The sequence below is a fragment of the Venustampulla echinocandica genome (assembly GCF_003357145.1).
Source record: "Venustampulla echinocandica strain BP 5553 chromosome Unknown scaffold_1, whole genome shotgun sequence".
NCBI lineage: Eukaryota > Fungi > Ascomycota > Leotiomycetes > Helotiales > Pleuroascaceae > Venustampulla > Venustampulla echinocandica.
Genome location: NW_022474206.1, coordinates 849,028 through 870,005, shown reverse-complemented (window position 1 = coordinate 870,005; position 20,978 = coordinate 849,028). Strand labels below are relative to the sequence as shown.

Here is a 20,978-nt window from a genome sequence, read left to right as displayed (position 1 = left end):
AAGTAAGAGTACGCAATAATATGGAGTACTGTAAGTACTTTGTACACCTTAAGGTCTTTTGCTGCTACGGTGCGTACAAAGTACTACGCACGCACGCCCTACGCACTACGCTGATTAACCTTAACCACCTTAATTGGACGCGTGACTGCCCCCTCCTTCCCACTACGGCACCACCCCACCACCGTCTTATCTCATGTTTATATATCAGAGGCCGCGCCTGCTCTTTGCATTGAGATCCAGTCTCTATCGCTCACCAGGTATCCAGACGCGGGCTTTGACTTACGCTCGTCCTCTCGCCATTCCAGTTGCAAGAACAAGCACAATTACAAGTTCAGGTCGTCCTGTCTCTCGGTGCCCAAGACCAGCAGTTTCCCTAAGCCTCCAATTGCGTGCCATACAAACAACTCGATATCTCGCCAGCATGGCTCCCGTCACCGTAGCGGACCGGGACGTTCTACCGGACTCCGTCAAACCCATCAATTACGACATCTCCATCTTCGATATCGAACTTGGTGGTGCGTTCAGCTACCAGGGCACCGTCAGCATCCTCTCGAAGATTACCACCCCGACGAGGGAGATTGTTTTGAACAGCCACCAGCTCAAAATCCACAGTGCCGAGGTCAGTTTGGAGCATACCAAGACCCAGCAAGTTTTCAAGTCCACTGGGACATCGTACGATGTCCAGAGCCAGCGTGCAACTCTCTCCTTCCCGGATGAGCTCCCGGTCTCCGAGAAGGCCCTACTTGTCATCAAATTCCAAGGAACAATCAATAATGACATGGCCGGCTTCTACCGGTCGAGATATACGCCCGCAGTTACGCCAGCGCCATCAGTGCCGAAGGATGGAGACGACCACGTGATGTTCTCAACCCAATTCGAGAGTTGTGATGCTCGTCGAACATTCCCATGTTTCGATGAGCCCAACCTAAAGGCCACCTTTGACTTCGAAATCGAACTGCCAGAGGATCAGGTGGCGCTGAGCAACATGCCTGAAAATGGCGTGAGAAAGTCCAAGGATGGGTTCAAGGTCGTGTCCTTTGAGAGAACTCCAATCATGAGTACCTATCTGCTCGCATGGGCAATGGGAGACTTCGAGTATATCGAAGATTTCACAAAACGGAAGTATAATGGCAAGAACATCCCCGTCCGCGTATACACAACCAGGGGGTTGAAACACCAAGCAGAGTATGCTCTTCAGCATGCTCCGCAGACCATCGATTACTTTTCCGAAATCTTTGACATTGATTACCCACTCCCAAAAGCAGATCTACTTGCTGTTCATGAATTTGTAAGTACTAATACGGAACCAATCTCCATTGGATCATGGGTATTTGACATTTACTAACTTATCATTCTAGTCGCATGGCGCTATGGGTTCGTCATTACATTGTTTTTATACAGCGCTCAACCGCTAACACGCTTTTAGAAAACTGGGGCCTCGTTACCTACAGAACCACAGCCGTGCTCTTTGATGAGAAAACATCTGAGGCGAGGTTTAAGAACAGGGTCGCCTATGTCGTCGCTCACGAGCTGGCTCATCAGTGGTTCGGCAACCTCGTTACCATGGACTGGTGGAGCGAACTTTGGCTTAATGAGGGTTTCGCTACATGGGTGGGTTGGCTGGCGATAGACCATATCCACCCGGACTGGAATGTTTGGCCTCAATTCGTGGCGGAAGGAATGCAAACCGCTTTTACCCTTGATTCGCTTCGTAGCTCTCATCCCATTGAAGTCCCTGTGCGAGATGGCCTCGAGGTTGATCAAATCTTTGATGCAATCAGCTATCAAAAGGGTAGCGCCGTCATTCGCATGTTGGCTGCGCATCTTGGCCGCGAAACCTTCCTCAAGGGCGTTTCTAATTACCTCAAGTCCCATGCTTATGGAAACGCCACGACCAATGATCTTTGGTCCGCACTGAGCGAAGCCTCCGGCCAGGATGTGAACGGTTTGATCGACAACTGGATCCGCAAAGTCGGATTCCCAGTGGTAACTGTGGCTGAAGAACCCGGTCAGATCAGCCTCAAACAGTCCCGCTACTTATCCACCGGGGATGTCAAGCCAGAGGAGGATACGACCACTTGGTGGGTTCCTCTAGGACTAGAAGGCAAAGCCGGCGCTCAAGGCGTCACCTCCATCGGTCTCACGGATAAAGAGACTGTTATTAGAGATATTGACGATTCATTCTACAAGATTAACAAAGATAACGCTGGCTTTTATAGAACGAACTACCCCCCAGCAAGACTAGCTAAGTTAGGCACCCAGATCGATCGGCTTAGCACCGCTGACAAGATTGGTACGTACCCCATACTTCGCGATGAATGTGAGCTGACTTTTCGATTTAGGCGTGATTGGTGATGCGGGAGCTTTGGCGTTTTCTGGGCAGGCCACAACGGCCGGCCTACTCGCCTTTGTCGAAGGTCTCCAATCTGAGTCAAATTACTTGGTGTGGTCACAGGTTTTGAGCTCCTTGGGAACAGTCAAGTCGGTCTTCGCTGAGAATGAAGAAATCTCAGAGGGCCTAAAGAAATTCGCTCTCACTCTCATTACCCCAGCAGTTGAGAAGATTGGTTGGGAGCCATCGCCAAATGAGGACTATCTTACCGGCCAGCTTCGTACTCTCCTCATCCTCACCGCAGGACTGAATGGACATGAAGGGTTTGTCTGCGCTTCTCCGACTTTAAACTGGTCGGCTAACATAAAATAGCATTACCTCTGAAGCACAACGCCGATTTGAGCTCTACATGAATGGCAATGACAAAACGGCCATTCCTTCTAACCTCCGGTCGGCAATTTTTGGTATCTCAATGCGCCACGGCGACAAATCGGAATACCAAGCTCTAAAGAAGGAGTGGCAGACGACAACTTCGATCGATGGCAAAGAGATCTCTCTTCGAGCCATGGGACGTCTAAGGAATCTCGAGCTTCTACCAGATTACCTCGACTTCATCTTCACCACGGTCGCCACGCAAGATAAGCACACCGGTGCCATGGCCTTAGCCGCGAATTCCGAGACCCGTGACCCATTGTGGAAGTACATCCAAGAAAACTTCGACACTATTTATGCATCCCTATCAAAGAACATGGTTGTCCTCGATCGGTTCCTGAAAGTGAGTTTGCAGAAATTCAATGGTAAGGAGGTTGAGCAAGAGATTTCGATTTTCTTTGAGCCAAAGGATAATCGCGGATATGATCGTACTTTGAATGTCATCCGGGATACTATCCTAAGTCGGGCTGCCTATAAAGAAAGGGATGGCAAGCTCATCTTAGAATGGCTGAAGACACACGGATATGCCTAAAAGGAAAAATTAAGTGGACCATTATCAAGGGAAAGTAAAATAGCTAACGGTAGGGAAAATTCCAAAAAATATATATGTAAACAATGAAATATCTAGTTTACCTGAGCCAAGACACAACAGCCAAATACACTTGACCCTTTCGATACAGGATCTCGGTATGTAGAGCTCTGCTGTTCTGAACAAATCATGGGAAGCCCAAAACTATGATCTCACTCATTACCGCTTAGAAATGCAAACCATTTATCAAAAGGCTGTCTGTCCGTGACCAAGGCGCATGGAGTATGTATTAAATCACTCCCGGTCATTAATCACCTGACCAAATAGGGGCTCGCTTAAATAAGGGGGGCTTAGGTTTGGGTGCGTCTAGGCAGAAGGGGTTCAAGGCGAGCCATGAAGCGGTATGATTGACCGAGAATGGCGGGGAGGGAGTGAGAGATGGCCAGTGCCAAGCATTGGGCAGCTAAGTACCTAGGTAGGTGAGTAGGTGCTTACGAGGTGGATGGGTACCGAGAGAAACTGGTAATGCTTAGGGCCGACAGTTCGTGGTCTATCTCAGGTTCCTTAGACAATTGATTCAGGTTCTCTTCTTTGATCTCTGACTGAAAATCTTTAGGTACGCTTCCTTATCCCCGCACGAACCTTGCCATAGTACTCTCTAGCCTAGTCCTTCCCTCCTGTCACTTCAACTTCGACAGATCTAGATCAAGTTCCAAGCGGCTTTCGAACAATTGAGGCCCTATACTAAGCAAATCCTTTCCCGCCGCAGAGCAAGATCACCCATGGTAGCATTCTTGTCGTCAATCTGCACGAAACGGTCGGCTCCATAGGCGTAAAAAACATCAAACCGCTCGAACACGGCAGCTTTCTCGGGGTGTGGTCGTAGGAGCAAGGCTGCCAGCCCGGTGGAACCTTTAAATCCGATGGGGCCTATCCAACCGTCGGTGGAAGCCAGGAGCAAGCAGGTAAACACATAGCTATCCTTTTTCTTAAATAACTTGACAACCTCGGGTTCGGCCACCTGGAAAGTGAAGGTCTCGCGTACGCGAAACAAGCTGGTATCTTGTTCGGAGCCGACTCGCTGGGTATTACCAATGTGCAATATTGACCACTCGGGTGGTAGCTCAAGATGGCATTCGCAGTCGTCTAGAGGGCGTGGAAACCATTTACCAGTGGTCGCCACGACTTGGAATACCCAGCAATCCATGTGTAGGCCAATGGCAAGGCCAGCCTCCGACTCACAGCAGATAGATTCCACTGCTTGGCTCAATCGAACAGTCCGGCCACTTTGGTACTCGACATCGATTGAAGATATATGAGCTTTGGGATTCTCTTTCAAAGGGAGTTTACAGAGCTTCGAGGAGCTTATCTCCGTAGCGGAGGAGTAGTCCCAAGCTGTGCTCGACGGGGCCTTCATCCAGCCCAGCCATGTCCAACTAGGAAAGCCAGGTCGCCGCTCCAAAGCTCGGGTCCATCGGTACGATGCATCATTCTCAATAGACCACGATAGGGAAGTAGCTAGCAACATGTGACTTGAGAGATCCTCTATCTTTCCCCTTTGACCCATTACTCGTAATGGGAGGCAGCCAAACGTGGGTGTGCCCATCCGCTTAAACGCTTGCAGAATGCCTCGAATGGCATTATAAGCATCACTTTGGTGTGACAGGTCTCTCTTCATATAGTCGATGAGGTGGCTGAAAAACGTCTCCGGCGATCCAGAAATTTTCATATCACGGAGCCACTTATTATTGTCCACGGGGACTAAGGGGATGGAGTCAAGGGTCTCCATGCCATCCATTTTTCCGCATCGAAACAGCACTCCAGCTTTGGTGAACAGCAAGAGTCTTGGGGAGAGCAGGCCCTCTTGGAATGTCCAACCTCGGGTAAACCATTTGCAGTTTCGGACGATATTGCCCGTTGGCACGGTATAGGTGAGCGTACAACGTCCAACTGTTGTCATAGGCGGAATTATCCGTTCTCCAGTTGTCACACCTAGAAGTCCACACTCCGGACCGTCACTAGCCGCATCGACTATGGTGAGTTTAGCGTTTGAGTAAATGAGATCCATGCACCCAATCAACTTGTCTTTTATCGAAAAGGCAGCACTCGACTGTGGAATACAATAACGATCAACCCATAGATAGCGATATCCCATCTTTTGAACAACCACCATCGCATCGCTGATGACCCTTGGGGGTACGCCTGGGAGGGTAAGGTCTGGTACGATATCAGGATCGCCGCCCTGGCCCCAGACATAGCTAAGGGTGATATAGTCGTCATCTAGGGTAGGAAGCTGAACTACCAGGCTGGTTTCGCAATCAATGACATGCAAAATATCGAGCGGCAATTCTGATTTCTCCCCGCAGAGGGCGCCGTGCTTTTCATCGCAGTAAGCTGTCCAAGCTTGGAGAAGAGCGTAATCAATCTTGTCAGGCTGGATGACCCGACGTGGGATCAGTGTAGAATGCGTATATGCCCGAGTCTCGGTGCTCACGCCAGCTTCAACGAACTTGTAACGGCTTCGTGGTTGTTTATTGACTATCCGCATTTGATGCCCGTAGTTTACAAAATCAAGAGTAATCATATCATATCGCAGTGGTTCTTCATCCGAGTCGTCGGGTATCTGAGCGGCATGGTGGGCACGGCGGCAGTCGAAAATGAAATTGCAGGTCGAGCAATTCGGATCGTTGAATCTGCATGCTCCAGGGTTGCTCGTCCACGTTGACTTATATGGATATGAGTACATGTATTCCTCAGAGCCCCAGGGAATCCTGGAACATTCGCTGCACTTATAGCCATCCCCACCCTTACCCTTACCCTGAGAACCAGACATGGCTCTCTAGAGCCAAGCGTATGTCAAGTGGTGCGTATGGGTGGTGTTACGAGTGATCTGTTATGAGGGTGGAAGATAGTTGATGCTTCTACCTGGAAAGTGGGGTAGTCTGTTGAGGAGAAGATCGAAGACGATCCAATGTTCTTGAATAAGTAACTGTTAACTGTTAGTATTATGAGCAACGAATAAGCCAAAGTGGCAGTTAACTATACAAAGTAAGTGGATAATAGTCAAGAAAGTCGTAACCCAAGTGTGGACAAGGACGACTAATCTAATAACAGCAGTACAGGCCTTGGAGGCGCTTAAGTAAGTAGGCTGTGCTTACGCCAAGCTTAATTCATCAACACTAATCCGTATTCTGACACTCCTGGGCCACTGGGCCAAGCCTAGTGCACTATTGTTTACGTTTCCTCACTTTGCTCCAATAACTTTTGTTAGTCAAGCAGATCTTCTCACCTTTCTAAATAGAAATAGATTTCCCTCACGCTAAGATTGGAGTGTGATATGGAGCTGTTATCGTGAGTTCGTCAGAAGTACCAACGGTAGGAAAGCAACCGCTAACAAGCAACCCTCTAATCTACACCTCACAAAAACAACAAGAAGTATTTAGAAGAAGAATACTCAGGCAAGTGAGTTAACATGATTAATATAACGCCTCTGTTATTTTTCAACTATTCTGAACAAAAAGTGACCCTCGAGCGAGGCTCTAATGCACATAACTCCCTCTTTGCATCCAAGTTATGAGCATGCTTGGGCTCCGGCCATCATTAAAAGGTTACTTTTCCCTCATCTCCAACCATGAATCCAGGTCCAGATGTCCCATCATCTGGTGATGGCCCGGTCCGCTGAGACGATGCAACACCACTTCCTATTGCAAAAATAGCAGAAAACCCCACAACAAACCACTGCAATACCAACAGTGTCGTTCCACTCTTAATCAACACATCCCCACCCCCATTCGCGGAAATAAATTCCAGCGCAGCAGCCGTCTGCTGGCTTCCTACAGTCATAGCAGTAGCCAACCCAACACTCATCCACACTGAGCTCTGTGTGGCTGTCTTCAGGAAGCGCCGGCGAGTACAGGCTTTGGCTGTAGTGTCCTGGCTGCGAAGATCGCGCTCGAGGAGTAGTATGAGGACAAATGAGAGGATGAAAATGAATCCGGATAATACAAGGAGGAAAATAAATATGCGGGATTGGATGGTGCTTGCTAGGTCGAAGAGAGAAATTGCGCCGTTATCCGACGTGTGTGTGAACGAGGAGGCGAGGTGAGTACCGGATTTCCCGAAGGTGGAGACACAGGTGAGGTTCTTGGAGCCTATGGTCGTGCACATGCCTGGTGTATGATGTTAGTGTTTATGGTCAAGCAATATACTACTAAGGGATACTAGAAGTACTTACCAAAATATCCGATGTGGATAGTCAAATTCGCTGCTGGGCCAGAGGTCTCATTGGCCTTTTGGAGAGAGACCAAGTATATGTTTGGGATTCCAGGGGAGCGAGATGAGCTTCCTGCCAGAACCAAAACTAATGTTGTTCAGAATGAATCCCAAAAAATTTGGAGAAAGAAACTCACTGTAGAAAAGGATAATTGGAACTGCCAACAGCAAAAGCACAAATTGAGCAATATTTTTGGCTCCGCTCATTCCTGCAAAAATACACAATGAGTTACATATTCCATTGCTTCAGTGAGAGGATAGCATTACCTTTGAACGCCATGATTAAATGAAGTTGTAACTTTTCCGTCCTGCGAAAAATGAAATGGGAGAAAGATGCGGAGGAAGGGAAAGGTCGAGAGGAAAATATGATAGCAAACTGGAGAGAGAATTATGAATCTATGACACCAAAGCAAATGAAGGAAAACCGAAAGAAAAGGGAAACACAGTTGACTAGAGAATAACACACCGAGATAAATTTTCTAGATAGATTGTCATTGCCCTCCTTATACCCATATCTTTCAAGTCAAACATGGAAGTCTAGATTTATTTATGGCACGCATTTCCTGAAACGGCGTGCTTCGAACTGACCCCGGCGTCGCCATTCAATCAAGTTCCAAGCTGCGGTGCTGGTGGGCCAATGGGTTGCGGTTTCTGAACTGGCGCTTCTAGGTCGTTTCGCGATTTTGATTGGCCGGCGCTAAATACCTTGAAATCACTGAGTGGGATATCATGCCTGACTGTTTCGGCGGTAAATTTGTTGGTCAATAATTATCTTGGAGCTTTCCTTTGATTCAAAATCTTCGTCACTATTCTTAGAGCGCGAAGAGTAGCGCAAAAATGTATGATGTTGTCGATGCCGAAGCGAAAAGGGGGGGAGATATCACGTGATGTAAATATAAAACACCCAGTGATTTCCATATCATCCAGTCAGCAGGACCGAAGAAACAGGTATTTGCTATAATGATTTTAATTTCTCTGCATCTAATCTATGACTTCTAGAATTCATCAGTCATTGCAGACATAACCGAGGTCCATTTTGGTAGCACCTTTCTAACTTAGCTCGGAGTTCGTTGGTTTTCGTCCTCAACCTTCTTCATTGCCTCCGCGGCCTCCTTGGCGGCTTTCTTTGTCTCCTTATCAAGTACGGACACATTGCTAATCCACTCGAATCTCTCCCTCCAAAATGCAAACCTTTCCTTCGACCATACCGGCTCGCCCTTCCAGTTTGAGTCGGCTCTGTGACAGTCATAGTCGCCTGTCATTGGGCGTCCATTCATCTCATATATGCCCGAGGCGTTGATCTTCATCCACATGGCAGCCGCGGGGACAGAGCTATTCAATGTTCTGACATCGCGGAGTTCGAATTGGTGGGCTCGCCAAGTAGGGTAATCATCGTCTTCTAGGTCTTCCTCCTCGTCGAGGTCAGGGTGGTGGAAAACTTCCCAGGGAGTTTTCTCGAGAGCTTGTCTCATCAGGAGGGCCGCGCGAGGTCTCTCATCGAGCTCTGGGGCACCACAGAGGGAGAGTTTTGCCCCAAAAGCGTTCATATTGATCCAGCCCTGGCGATTAGCTGCACGTTCCTCGGCAGGTTCCCAAGAGGGTAGATCCAAGTCTAAGGTAGGGGCATCAAGTTAGACAAATGAGTTTTGATGCCGAGGAATCATTTAATACGATGGTACATAAATGAGGGTGACTTACAGTCGAATGCGAACTCTGTCCAGTGCTCCCTAAAATCCTGCATACAGCCAATAATGCCCGCTTGGTCCGGAACCTTCTGAAACTCAATTACCAGTTCAACCAGCTTATCGTTGTAATCTGTGAGCTGTTTAATGGCCGCCTCAATTGTGCGCCAGAGACGGAAACAGTCCACCGTCTTGCCGGGATTTTTCTCTAGCTCTTTTAGTATAGGAGTGGCAAGCTCAAGTGCCACCTGGGAGATGGGAACTGTAGGGTCTGAAAATAATTTTCTGAGGGCCGAGAGTTGGATTGATTCCACTGGATACTCCTCCTTTTCTTGGGCCGCGATGAAGTCTTCCCAGCAATTCCAGATGACGTGGGCTACCAACATGATTGTAGCTAGGTGGTGGTGAGAAGGTTCCAAGGGAAATTTCGGGTTTGACGCGGGCAATTAGATCTTGAAATGTGATGGTAACCGAGGAACTGAAGATATTATAGGAGAGAGCAACAACCCCAACTTCGCGAGATTCACCTATAATAAAAATGAGACATATAGTCAGCAAGTCGATGGTATTTAAGCATGTAGCATCAAGGTAGTACCATTCCAACTTCAATGCCTTATGGAGTGTCTGACGGGCTGGATTTAATGTTGGTAGCGCAAGTGGGATTAGATTACATAGTAGCATAGTTTCGGCTCTTACTGTAGCTCAATGCTGTTGGATAAGCAGGCGCACGCTACATCATAATTAGTTCGAATTTCGACTGCATGAATGATGTTCTGCGAAACGGCCCGAAGCTGATCCCGAGACGTCGGAGATACCTATATTTTTGTCGGCCGATATTACGGACAAGTAAAAATCTAAATAATAATAGAGGCTACGGAGTGTGACACTCTGCAATTACCAATATCTGCGTGGTCTACTCGTACCGCAGTCAATTACTCGCACAAGTAAATCAAAACAGGATTCACAAGCTCATGGTATCAATATAATATCATAATATGTTCGGAAATAGTATGACCCGAGCATCTATACACTAAGGGGAAACAGATTGTGCCCACAAGAAGAATATTAACTAGTAGCCACATGATATCGATTGTTCCATTGACACTTATCTGATGTGTGGAACATCTCCCTTGGAACTTGAGGTCGTATTTCGTAAGGAATCGTCCGCTATTGATTACACCGCAACTTGGACTATATAATCCCACAGCTGGCTTAATGCTAAACCTCGTTACTAGCAAGGAACCGTCTGTTGTTGAGGATACTACAGCCAAAAGCAAGGAATCTTACCTGCAGTTCGTGTCCTAGAGGTGTTATCAACTCAAGTAATCGTCAGATACTTCGCCGGTGCTTAATGTGCACGGGCATAATCCTTTTCTGTTTGGGATTTGCTCAACGGCGTACAGTGCATCATACTTGGGGGCGGGGTATCTTTTCTAGGCTTCTCGTGTTGCAGAATGCAAATGCGTCGTGAAGTTGGAACTCCAATATAACCGTGCTGTTAAAAATATGTACATAAGTTGGACTCAGTCAGTTGTCTGGTACAGTACCCATTCCTACACCAGGCTTCTTCTGCAACTCACCAACTCCATATCAACTCCTATACCAATCTTCTCTTTCAATTTATATATCTTCCACATCTTTATTCACCAAGTTACTTATTCCTTGAGAATTGCCACCCCACAATCTGTCACGATGTTTTCACCGAGAGCTGTTGTAACTATCTTGCTCCTGGTCAGCACCAACCTTACTGGTTTTGCGAGCGCCTACCCTACCGATGATATATCTAGCCGTGAGGTCGGTTATGTCGAGCCCATCACTATCCCACTTGACATCGAGGCACAGCTCCAAACCCGAAAGCCGGAGACGGAGGGTTTCGGATTGCCTGAGGACCAAATGCTCCAGACGAGGGCCCTGAGCATCAGAATCGCCCCGGGAAAGCCTTCTGCTTCTGCGAATTGCCCAGCGACGTACAATGGTCCAGGCAGGAACTACCAAGCGCGTGTGTACACAGTGAATCAGATCACGGCAGCCATGACGGCTGGCGCACAATTGCTTGCAAACAATAAGCAAACTGGCGCACGTAAGTGCTAGCATTAATTCACTGCCTATTCCATAGTTGCTTTATCAAGCTGACTTTTCGGATATAGAAAAATACCCGCATGACTTCATGAACCTGGAGAGGCTCAGATTTGCCTGTGGAAAATCGAAGCAGGAGTTTCCCATTCAGCCGGACAATCGTGTCTACAATGGCGGATCTGTCAATGACGTCCCAGATCGTGTTATTTTCGAGTACAAGAAGACTAAAACGGACCTGCTAATCACTTATTGTGGAGTCATACGCCACGGCCCCCGCACAGATTTCCTCAACTGCTAGAGAGCGCTTAGCAGACCGCTACTAAGTTGGTTTTATTGAAGAAAAGAACGGAAACCTCAGCGAACTTGCTTTCTTCATATTTTGGATATACTCTTGGTTTCATGAGATAGCTGTCGCTTGGTTATTGTATCTTTAATCTACACTTTGATTAACTCTAACCATGGTGAACCTTTTCTTCTCGTATTCTGGTGTGCTCTCTTGTTTTTACGAGCCGGCCCAGCCATTGATTATGTATTTCTAGCCACACTCGAATAGCTTTCAACAATTTCTCGATTATTCCACAATATTATCGAGGATTCATCCCCTGATATTCATACTTCTGCTTTAAATGGAAGGCGGAAACAGAAATATGATATTCCCATCGCTTTCATATCAGCCATAGGCGTCATTATCTACTACGCTTCAACGTGACCTAGCAGAGAGAAGAAAATCGGAGGGAACAACATGGTCCGTATAAATATAGAAGCCAAGCACAATGGAACTATTTCCAAGGACTAGTTTCGAGAAGCCAATCTATAACGAAAAAGCGTAATTCAAGAATCGAGAAGCTAGTTCGTCTCATTCAACAGGCACAGCCCAAAATGAATCAGCGTAGAGCAAAATCATGCGGCAGTCATCAATGACAAGTAGTAGACGGTCTCCAAAGTTCAACTTTAAAGGTCTTGCTTCGTATCCAGACTGCTAATAATATCATAAAATCGTGATCGAGAAATAACAATCAATATTCTCACAGCCCAACAAGTGGTCAAAATGGCAAATTCAAATGACATCGCCCTCCAATACATATATAAATCGGTAAAATCAAGACGACTAAACGGATAGCGTGGGTTTCCACTGCCATGATGAATAAAATAAATCAATCTGGGTTTGACTCGCGGCGGAATCTGGGTAACCTCACCCTTGGAGGCGCGGCACTATCCCATTAATGCATTAAACACATCATGAAGGAAGAAGATGGAAGAATAATCATAACTGAGGAAATCGGAGTTGCAATGTGGTAGTTGTAGGTTTCGGTGTTGTGCCGTCGCCTTCGTGCGATGTTGGAGGATGTCAATCACAGCCTCGCGAAGTCGGCTGAGTCCGTTGGACAAAACACCAACCCAATCCACATTTGTCCCAGGCACCACAATGTCATGACCGCCACGGCTTATAGCGCCTGCGTTCTGCGATAGTCTGATGTAGGATTATTTCCGTTGACCTTCTGCCTCAATGGCGCCGCCAGCCAAACGACGAAAGCGAAATGTCCTTCCATCATCATCCCCGTCCTCAGCCTCTGACGGCGCCGACGAGGTCACCTTGGGCAGGAAGGAAGCTCAATCGGTCAACCGAATATCCTCATCGCCAACGCCGGCGAGTGGCATTAAACCTGCTGGCTCTGGAGAAGCTTCAAGCCAAATGAGGGCGACTCAAACCAAACTGCAACCTCGCGGCAAGACAGCCAACCAGCCCGAAAATGGCGACCCTCTCTATCCTCCGAAGAATCCTCGCGGTATCAACGGGAAGACAAAGAGTGCTAGTACTAGCCCAGAGAAACCAAAGCGGAGAGGGAAGAGTGACGACAAAGTCAAAAGCGGAAATATATTTACCTTCTTCACGAAGCAGGCACAACGGCAGCAAGCGGGTGGGGCAGGGACAGGAACAACCACAGCAAGGCTGAATACTATGTCTAAAGACTCGAAGGCAGAGGACTATGATATAATATCGGATGATGATTTGCTGGAGGATACGGTCAAAACGTCGAGCGTGGTAGGTCTGGCGGCTCGCAAACGAACAAGAGGCTCCCAACCCCTCAAAAATAGCGATGTGGAAGCACCAAGTTTGAGTCAGAGGTTTTTGAGCAAACCAAAGCTTCCTCCCGCGGCCAAAACCGAAGAAGATTTAAGGCCTTGGGCTGAACGGTTCGCACCAGTTAATTTGGACGAGTTGGCAGTTCACAAGAAGAAAGTTTCGGATGTTAGAGGATGGCTAGACAACGTCATAGATGGCAGAATGAGACAGCGATTACTCTTGCTGAAGGGGCCAGCTGGCACTGGAAAGACAACTACGGTTCAGCTCCTGGCAAAGGATATGGGTTGCGAGGTATTGGAATGGCGCAACCCGGTTGGGTCTGTCGCAACCGCGGAGGGATTTCAATCAATGGCAGCACAATTCGAAGAATTCTTGGGACGAGGCGGAAAATTTGGTCAATTGGACATATTTTCTAGCGATGACCGAGAACTTTCGAGACCGGAACCCAAACCGTTAGACCGTCGAAAACGAATTATTCTTGTAGAAGAATTTCCCAATACGTTTACTCGCTCCTCGACGGCATTACAATCATTCAGGGGGGCCATTGTGCAGTATCTTTCGTCCAATACACCCCCACTCTCGATGTTTCATCAGAACCACTCTCTTAAGGATCCTATCACACCTGTAGTCATGATTATATCGGAAACGTTGCTCACGACTACGTCCGCCTCTGCGGATAGCTTTACAGCACATCGATTATTAGGCCCGGAAATTCTCCAACATCCGGGTGTCGGGGCCATTGAATTCAATCCTATTGCTCCGACGTTGTTAGCAAAAGCCCTCGACATTCTTGTCCAAAAAGAATCGAGGAAATCGGGGAGGAGGAAGACTCCGGGGCCTTTAGTTCTCAAGAAGCTCGGCGAGATTGGTGATATCAGGAGCGCAATTGGGTCACTGGAGTTCCTGTGCTTAAGGGGTGATAGGGATGGAGATTGGGGAGCCAAGATAGCATTCGGAAAAGCTAAGAAAAGCAGCAAAGATGTGACTTTGACAAGGATGGAAGAAGAGAGCCTGGAGATGGTTACTCGCCGTGAGGCTAGCCTCGGCATTTTCCATGCTGTTGGCAAAGTTGTCTATAACAAGCGCGATGAGAGACCCCCTCAATTACCTGCCGATGCAGATGTTGAGCAACTCCCAGGATATATATCCACATATGCTCGTCCGAGAAGGTCCCAAATATCGGTTAACGAGCTTATTGACGAGACTGGAACAGATACACAGACCTTTATCGCCGCACTCCATGAAAATTATATCTTGTCCTGTGAAGCGCCTCCAAGCTCATTCGAATTTTCCTCTCTCGATCATGTCAATGGATGCATTGATGCACTATCAGAGAGTGATCTGCTATGCCCTTCCTGGGACGGATCGCTCAACTCGAGTGGCTTTGGCGGTGGCACTGGTGGTAGAGGAACAGGCGGCGATATACTTCGACAGGATGAAATCGCCTTCCAAGTTGCTATACGCGGGATCTTGTTTTCGCTCCCTTACCCAGTAAAACGTAAGGCCCCCGCGGCTGGTGGTCTTCGGACAGGAAAAGGTGGCGACGCATTCAAGATGTTCTATCCCACAAGTCTCAAACTATGGAGAATGAAAGAAGAGATCGAAAGCACGATTGATCACTACGTGACAAGATTGATGAAAGGAGACGACGAGCATTTGAGCGGTATCACGGCCGGGGCCGCCGCATTTGCAAGGCCGAAAACCGGAACCGTCGAGAGCTGGAAGAATTCTCGGGTTTCACACGTCTCCAGCCCTACGAAAGTAAAGAAAGATACAGAGCCACCTCCTGCGCCGTTGTTATCCCTCGGCACATCCGCACGCAAAGAAATGCTTCTCGAGCGTCTGCCATACATGTTACTCATCAAAAGAGCGAAGAAAAGTCCAGCTTCCGCCAGAGCCATCAAAGACATAGAAAAAGTTGCCACATTTCATGGCATTGGCGGGCCTTCTGAAGATGCCCCCGATGAGGCCGACGATAACGCGGTTGCAGGCGAGGAGTGGGCGACTGATAAGCCCGTGGAGGGAAGTTCGCCGAGGAAGAAGGAACTGGTGATTCGAGGGCGTGGTATGGCGACGGGACTTCCTTTGTCGCAGCCTCAGGAGCAGAAATTTGTTTTGAGTGATGATGATATAGAGGATGATTGACTAGCTTGATTGATTCTATTAATGTGCTTATGACTGGATGGCGATAAATGCGAGCCATGGAGTGATGATTTTGGTTGTACTATTTATATCTACATATAGCAAGGGCTCATGCCATGTATTAGAAACTTTTAATATAACTTATACATTTATAGATTCCAAATTTGACGCAATCCCGCCATTAGAACGCCGTTTGCACATTACATTGGACATAGCTCATTTCACATTTCACATTTCGTATTCCACCTACTCGAATCCAGTCCACCCCTTGAAATCATCCGCAAAATGGACAGCTGCTGTTATATATCGACTATGAACATCGCCCCAAGTAAAAGCTGCCTCCTTAATAGCACGTAGAGCTAATATTATCAGTATCATTGTCCCAAATTCGCTAGTGGAAGTAAAACTTACCTTTGACATAATGAGCATCCGTCGCCCAAGGTCCACTAACCGCCATTTGATCAACATAATTCCACTGCTTATCCGGCTTAACCTCGATATCGTCATTAATCGCCGGCCTCAGCTGGGCAATATAAACAGCAATTGTCAGAAGCCACCACTGTCTTACAAGACTGATGTGGAACTTCTTGGGTATTAATGGGAGTAGGATTCTAACGGCGTGGCTGGTGGTGAGAATATGCACGACGAAGAAATCGTAGGAGTGTGTGCCAGGTTTTACTGTGCGGAGTAGTAGTGCTATTGCTGCCTCTTGGGAATCGCGGAATTGTTTGGTGGGGTCGACAATTTCCCAGGCGTTCCAGTGCTCGAGGACGAGATTCTCGTGGTCCTGGAATAAAACTTTGATGTTTTCTGCTCCGCGAGATTTAAAGAGGCCGTCGAATCTTTTATCTTCTGCTATTTTATGGAGGATTTCGAGAGGGGAGGTGGTGGAATAGGTTGAAGGCTTTGTGTAGCTTGGTTGGTCGAGATATTTATGGAGGTAGTTATATGAGGTGCAGGCCATGGCTAATGCCTCCATCCCCAATTCTTTGCTGGAGAATTCATAGGCATAGCTCAGGTGGATCAATGGGTGGCCAACTAGTATTCACCATCAGCGACATACCCCTCAATGCGCTACGAACGACGTACTCCCTCCAATCAGCCCATTTATTAAAGGCTGCTTTCCGCTAAAGAGATATTCTTCCGCCACCTTAGTCCAATCATAATTAAAATTCAGAGCCAGTTCGTCCTCAAAGAAATCAACATATGCTCGTTGGTATCTTGCATCACCCAGAAAGTCGCGCCAGTCAGCACTGGTTACCTCTGCCGGGGAATCATGCCATGGCTCAAGCTGCTTCGACTCTTCAGCATATATCTTGTGCAGCTGGTCGGCATTTGCACCAAAAGCATATGCAGAACTGAGGATGTGCGGCATATGGTTGTGATACTGAAGATTATGGTATATGATTGAGTGGTTCACATGGTTTGCGCGGATCAGATGCTTGAGTGTCCGGGGTCTCTTGTCAGGCGCTGTCTCGACGTCATGAGTTTCGACTGGTACAAGGTCGATTGATTGAGCGGCGGAATTGCTGCCTGTCAAATACTTGTGGATGCGGTTCACCAGAGGCTCCCATGCTATCATCGGAGCAGACATCGTGGTAATGGCAGAACCGGAGGGAACCTTTGAATAGTGTCCTGATGTTGAAGTTGATGTTGGGAATTGAAGCTGTTGAGAAGCAGAGCGGAGTAAATAATAAGGTGGAGGGATCCCGGCGGGGCCGCTGCATGATCTCACTCCGCTGCTGCCAAGTCGGAGCGGAATGCCACAGAGGCCGCCGACTACGAGTTAACGCTGTCTGGTCTAGCTTCCACCAACCCTGTAACCAAACCAACCTCTCTGCTGGAGACTTACTCCGTGGAAGTTTCAACTCCATCTCAGTACTGCTTACAGTGTACCATACTCAGCAACTGCAACCTCGACCATGTCAAGATGCAAGACTCTGGTCTACGCAGAGCTTCTGGCCAATATCCGCCAAATATCTATCGTCGCTGCTCTGGACACGCCATGTAATTCAACCACCAAGGCGGAGCTGTCTCCAAACGGTCTCCAGGTTACTTTATATCACGAGGGGGAGGTGATCGCCACAAATCTTCCGGGGCAAGTAGCTGCCAAAGGTGCCTTGCAGAAGCCCGCGCTGGGTAGCAGAGAGTTATCATGGCGCCTACCCCTGGCGGGTGCGCTCCCAGCTCAATATGCGGAAAAGATGCAAAGTAGTGATGTTGCATGGTCTGCGAAGCAGTTGGGACAAGATTCAGAGTTCCTTTGTCGAGAGTGTGGTACTGTTATTATCAGAAATGGCAGTATCAAGACATGGAAAGACCTACCAAGTGAGAACTGGGCAGAGATGATGGAGTTCTGGCATTGTCATAAGCCAGATGATCATAATCATGAGTCGAATGGTGCAAGTGGCCATGAGAAACACATTGACGCCGAGAAGTCCCTGGCGGATAGAGGCTACGGAGCCAACACCAAATTCATGCCTAGATCTGGATTTGCACTCGTCGGCCTCACAACATTCCACATTACTGCATCCGACTGCACAGGACTACAGGTAAGAAACCACATTTCTTTACAGTAGCCTTTGTCCTTCATTCAAGAGACACGCCAATATTTAGGGGTATCAAGAAGGTGACCACGCATTGCTTCTTGCTCTCAGTTGTCTGGTCACCGATACAAATGCCCCAGATTGATAACTTGCTACCCCTTTGCGCGTTTCAGCAGGCAGACAAGCAGGTCAACCCTCTTCTCCGGTCGATGGGTGGCCTGCTTGTTTGGCGGTAATCAAGCTCGTTCGTTGCCCGCCATGACTTCTCAAGTTTTGGAATTCACGGGATCAACACGAGGGACATCGACCATCGAAAATGTAAGAAGGTGATATAGGTGCGGAAGGAAAGTGCATTTCCTCACACATGGAGTATTTTTGTTGCAGCATTATTGCTATTAGCTATCAACCCTATAGAACACTCTCTCCATAGCATGGCTGTCCCACAAACTACAGGATGCAAACCATGATTACTTTTGCTGATGCATGATAGACAAGCTGTTCAACAGAAGAAACATTAGAATTCGAAAGGATACAGTGCAAGTCTTGCAACAGCTATCTTGGGCACGTCGATCACCTAATAGAGGGAGTCAAACTTCACAAATGGACCCTGCAGCCGTCATCATCCACGCTGCTATCACCCAAATTACCGTCTGCGCCTTTATTTATTTCCTCGCAACTGGCCGATATTTTGCAATCGCAGTGTGCCTCCCGTATTTTGCTTTCCTCGTTAGAGTGGAAACAATCGACAACCTCTCATATTACGACCACCTCCTCGTCGGACGAGTCCCCAGTGTCATCGGCGCGATCCAAGTATGGTTCGTCTCCCGAGCTAACCCACCACCTAGCTTCGAAGAACAACTTGCCGTCCTCCTTGTTGCCGCCCTCTTTAACCTCGCCGCCTGCTGGCTCTACTTCGACGTTCCTATCTTTATGGATATTGGCCAGTGGATTGAGATTTTCGTCGTCGAGATTTTCGGCTGGTGAGCAATCCCTGCCGGCCACCCCAACACCATATCCTTCTTCGGGAAAGTTCGCGATGAAAGTGTTCTGGAAAGATGTGACGGAAGAAGAGGCTTTCAAATTACAAGAGAACTCGGACGTCGAAGAGTTGCCGTTGGTGCCACATGCTATTCGTGAGTTAGGCGCCTGTCTTCGTGATAGTGCTGCTTTGCTGCCACCAAGTATGAGGAAGTTTCAAACATGGAATGTAGGACTATTAGAGAGATATGAGGAGCTAGGTGGTAGTTGATTATCACCTGTTAATACCAACTAAATGCTTTTGACAGGCTATGACTTGCTCTGGTGAAGACTGTGGGCTGTAGGGCGGTACTCGCATCGCAGACCTGTCGCTTTGAGCCACACCTCTACCTAGTATGATCATGCAGGGACCAACTAGGAAGAGTCTATAACAATTAGGTCTATTTAGTATTGCAGGTCATGCTCACAGGGCGGCCTATTGACAATCATAAATCGATATGCTTAAAACCAATTCAGCTAACGCGGCACTAAATCAAGACGTCAATAACACAGCCCTAGATATTGTCCGTAACTAAAGGGCCTAATACATGATTTATCTTTGTAGACCTTACGCTGTCTTATGAGGGATATCCACCCATCACGTCGGGGTCTTGTCTACCTATGTAAGTTTGGGTTGCGTGAATCACGTGATATATCTTCAGAGCCAGATATTGGTGCCTTAGATATTAGGCGCCAGATATTTGGCGCCCGAGATAATTCCTCATGTCGTTCCAACATGAACTTCAACAAGCAATGACATCCTATTCCTATTGTCATATGCAGTAGTCGACGAAAGAGTCTCTTCAACAGCGTTTATCAACCTTATTTTTGAGCATTCGATATTGATATTGATATTGATAGTCAATTGTTTATCGAATACAGATATAGCGCAGGTCTATTTCAGGAACATATCACCATGAACGCCAAGTCGGGGTCTTCTACAGATTCGTGAACGCGGACAGAATGCAGTCTATTAATTGGTCTCGGCGTGCCATCACCTCTGAGCCTCATCGTCATGGACTGGTTTGACTGGCTATCCAACCCAGTGCTACCAAAATTGTCGAGATGCTCCTGTACTCTTGTACAGTACATTCAAACAAATCCAATCAATCCTACCGAAGGATTACGCGCCCAGGTCGACCCGAGGGTATCGCCGACCTCCCTATTCGTCGCTCGCGAGGATATTCTATGCTGTGGCTGCTGCGCTGCAGTCCAATCCTCCAATGAGACCGGAACATTGCATTCTCTCGCGCGCGCCATCCCTCGTCATGCTGGACGTAGACACCATAACCAGCATCGCAGATCCTAATTTTGGCTATCCAGATGAAGGGATGCCGGCCCTACCCACTCTATTGGCCCGTACCTAATATCCCGACCACCTGGATTGGCCATGGAACAACGGCACCTGCTTGCAATGTCAGTCTCCCGTTGCATCCGTCTCTCCACACGTCGTCATTCTCTGCGGCGGCGCTCTCTGCAGCGCGTTTGGTTTCCGTGTCCAGCCTGGTTCCCACGTCTGCTTGTCCTAATCGAGATGTGAGGGCGATGCTCATATCTGCCTTTTAGCGCTGGCTAGTCAGACTTTCGCGCTGCGAAAATGCGTTCGTCCAGCGGGGTCGTATAAACATTCGGACCTCCCAGAACGAAGGTTGGGCATCCTTTTCTTGATATCCATATTTTTGCTGTTGTTGTTGTCTGCTTTCGCAAAGTCTTCGTTGATCGAAGCATTCCTATCTTTTAATACTCCCTCCCTTGTCGACTTGACGCCGGGCGTCTTACATACTTCTCGTCAAAAGGGGTAATCTATTTTCTTGGGTCAGCCAGACGCACACTTTTTTATACCCGGCAAATATCTGCATCTACA

General features: G+C 47.8%; 8 protein-coding genes across 8 annotated transcripts; 4 read left to right on the top strand and 4 right to left on the bottom strand.

Moving 5' to 3' along the window:
- Nucleotides 1-421: 421 nt before the first annotated feature.
- Nucleotides 422-3,296, top strand: BP5553_02823 (Metalloproteases (Zincins), catalytic; the record flags this gene model as incomplete). The annotated part of the gene is made up of 5 exons (XM_032011446.1): nucleotides 422-1,288; nucleotides 1,359-1,374; nucleotides 1,427-2,293; nucleotides 2,343-2,655; nucleotides 2,705-3,296. The coding sequence occupies 5 exons, from the start codon at nucleotides 422-424 to the stop codon at nucleotides 3,294-3,296; spliced, it is 2,655 nt and encodes an 884-aa protein (XP_031871139.1).
- Nucleotides 3,297-4,032: 736 nt separating this feature from the next.
- BP5553_02822 (uncharacterized protein) lies at nucleotides 4,033-6,126 on the bottom strand (the record flags this gene model as incomplete). The annotated part of the gene is made up of 1 exon (XM_032011445.1): nucleotides 4,033-6,126. The coding sequence occupies one exon, from the start codon at nucleotides 6,124-6,126 to the stop codon at nucleotides 4,033-4,035; it is 2,094 nt and encodes a 697-aa protein (XP_031871138.1).
- Nucleotides 6,127-6,893: 767 nt separating this feature from the next.
- Nucleotides 6,894-7,845, bottom strand: BP5553_02821 (uncharacterized protein; the record flags this gene model as incomplete). The annotated part of the gene is made up of 4 exons (XM_032011444.1): nucleotides 6,894-7,462; nucleotides 7,528-7,653; nucleotides 7,703-7,774; nucleotides 7,833-7,845. The coding sequence occupies 4 exons, from the start codon at nucleotides 7,843-7,845 to the stop codon at nucleotides 6,894-6,896; spliced, it is 780 nt and encodes a 259-aa protein (XP_031871137.1).
- A 775-nt stretch (nucleotides 7,846-8,620) lies between these two features.
- BP5553_02820 (uncharacterized protein) lies at nucleotides 8,621-9,633 on the bottom strand (the record flags this gene model as incomplete). The annotated part of the gene is made up of 2 exons (XM_032011443.1): nucleotides 8,621-9,177; nucleotides 9,264-9,633. 2 exons carry the CDS (start codon nucleotides 9,631-9,633, stop codon nucleotides 8,621-8,623), a joined length of 927 nt encoding a protein of 308 aa, XP_031871136.1.
- Nucleotides 9,634-10,939: 1,306 nt separating this feature from the next.
- Nucleotides 10,940-11,621, top strand: BP5553_02819 (uncharacterized protein; the record flags this gene model as incomplete). Its single annotated transcript, XM_032011442.1, has 2 exons — nucleotides 10,940-11,327; nucleotides 11,395-11,621. The coding sequence occupies 2 exons, from the start codon at nucleotides 10,940-10,942 to the stop codon at nucleotides 11,619-11,621; spliced, it is 615 nt and encodes a 204-aa protein (XP_031871135.1).
- A 1,209-nt stretch (nucleotides 11,622-12,830) lies between these two features.
- Nucleotides 12,831-15,554, top strand: BP5553_02818 (p-loop containing nucleoside triphosphate hydrolase; the record flags this gene model as incomplete). Its single annotated transcript, XM_032011441.1, has 1 exon — nucleotides 12,831-15,554. One exon carries the CDS (start codon nucleotides 12,831-12,833, stop codon nucleotides 15,552-15,554), a length of 2,724 nt encoding a protein of 907 aa, XP_031871134.1.
- Nucleotides 15,555-15,797: 243 nt separating this feature from the next.
- BP5553_02817 (Uncharacterized protein) lies at nucleotides 15,798-17,145 on the bottom strand (the record flags this gene model as incomplete). Its single annotated transcript, XM_032011440.1, has 3 exons — nucleotides 15,798-15,910; nucleotides 15,963-16,589; nucleotides 16,641-17,145. The coding sequence occupies 3 exons, from the start codon at nucleotides 17,143-17,145 to the stop codon at nucleotides 15,798-15,800; spliced, it is 1,245 nt and encodes a 414-aa protein (XP_031871133.1).
- Nucleotides 17,146-17,473: 328 nt separating this feature from the next.
- On the top strand, nucleotides 17,474-19,081 carry BP5553_02816 (uncharacterized protein; the record flags this gene model as incomplete). The annotated part of the gene is made up of 2 exons (XM_032011439.1): nucleotides 17,474-18,103; nucleotides 18,593-19,081. The coding sequence occupies 2 exons, from the start codon at nucleotides 17,474-17,476 to the stop codon at nucleotides 19,079-19,081; spliced, it is 1,119 nt and encodes a 372-aa protein (XP_031871132.1).
- Between the last annotated feature and the right edge of the window lie 1,897 nt (nucleotides 19,082-20,978).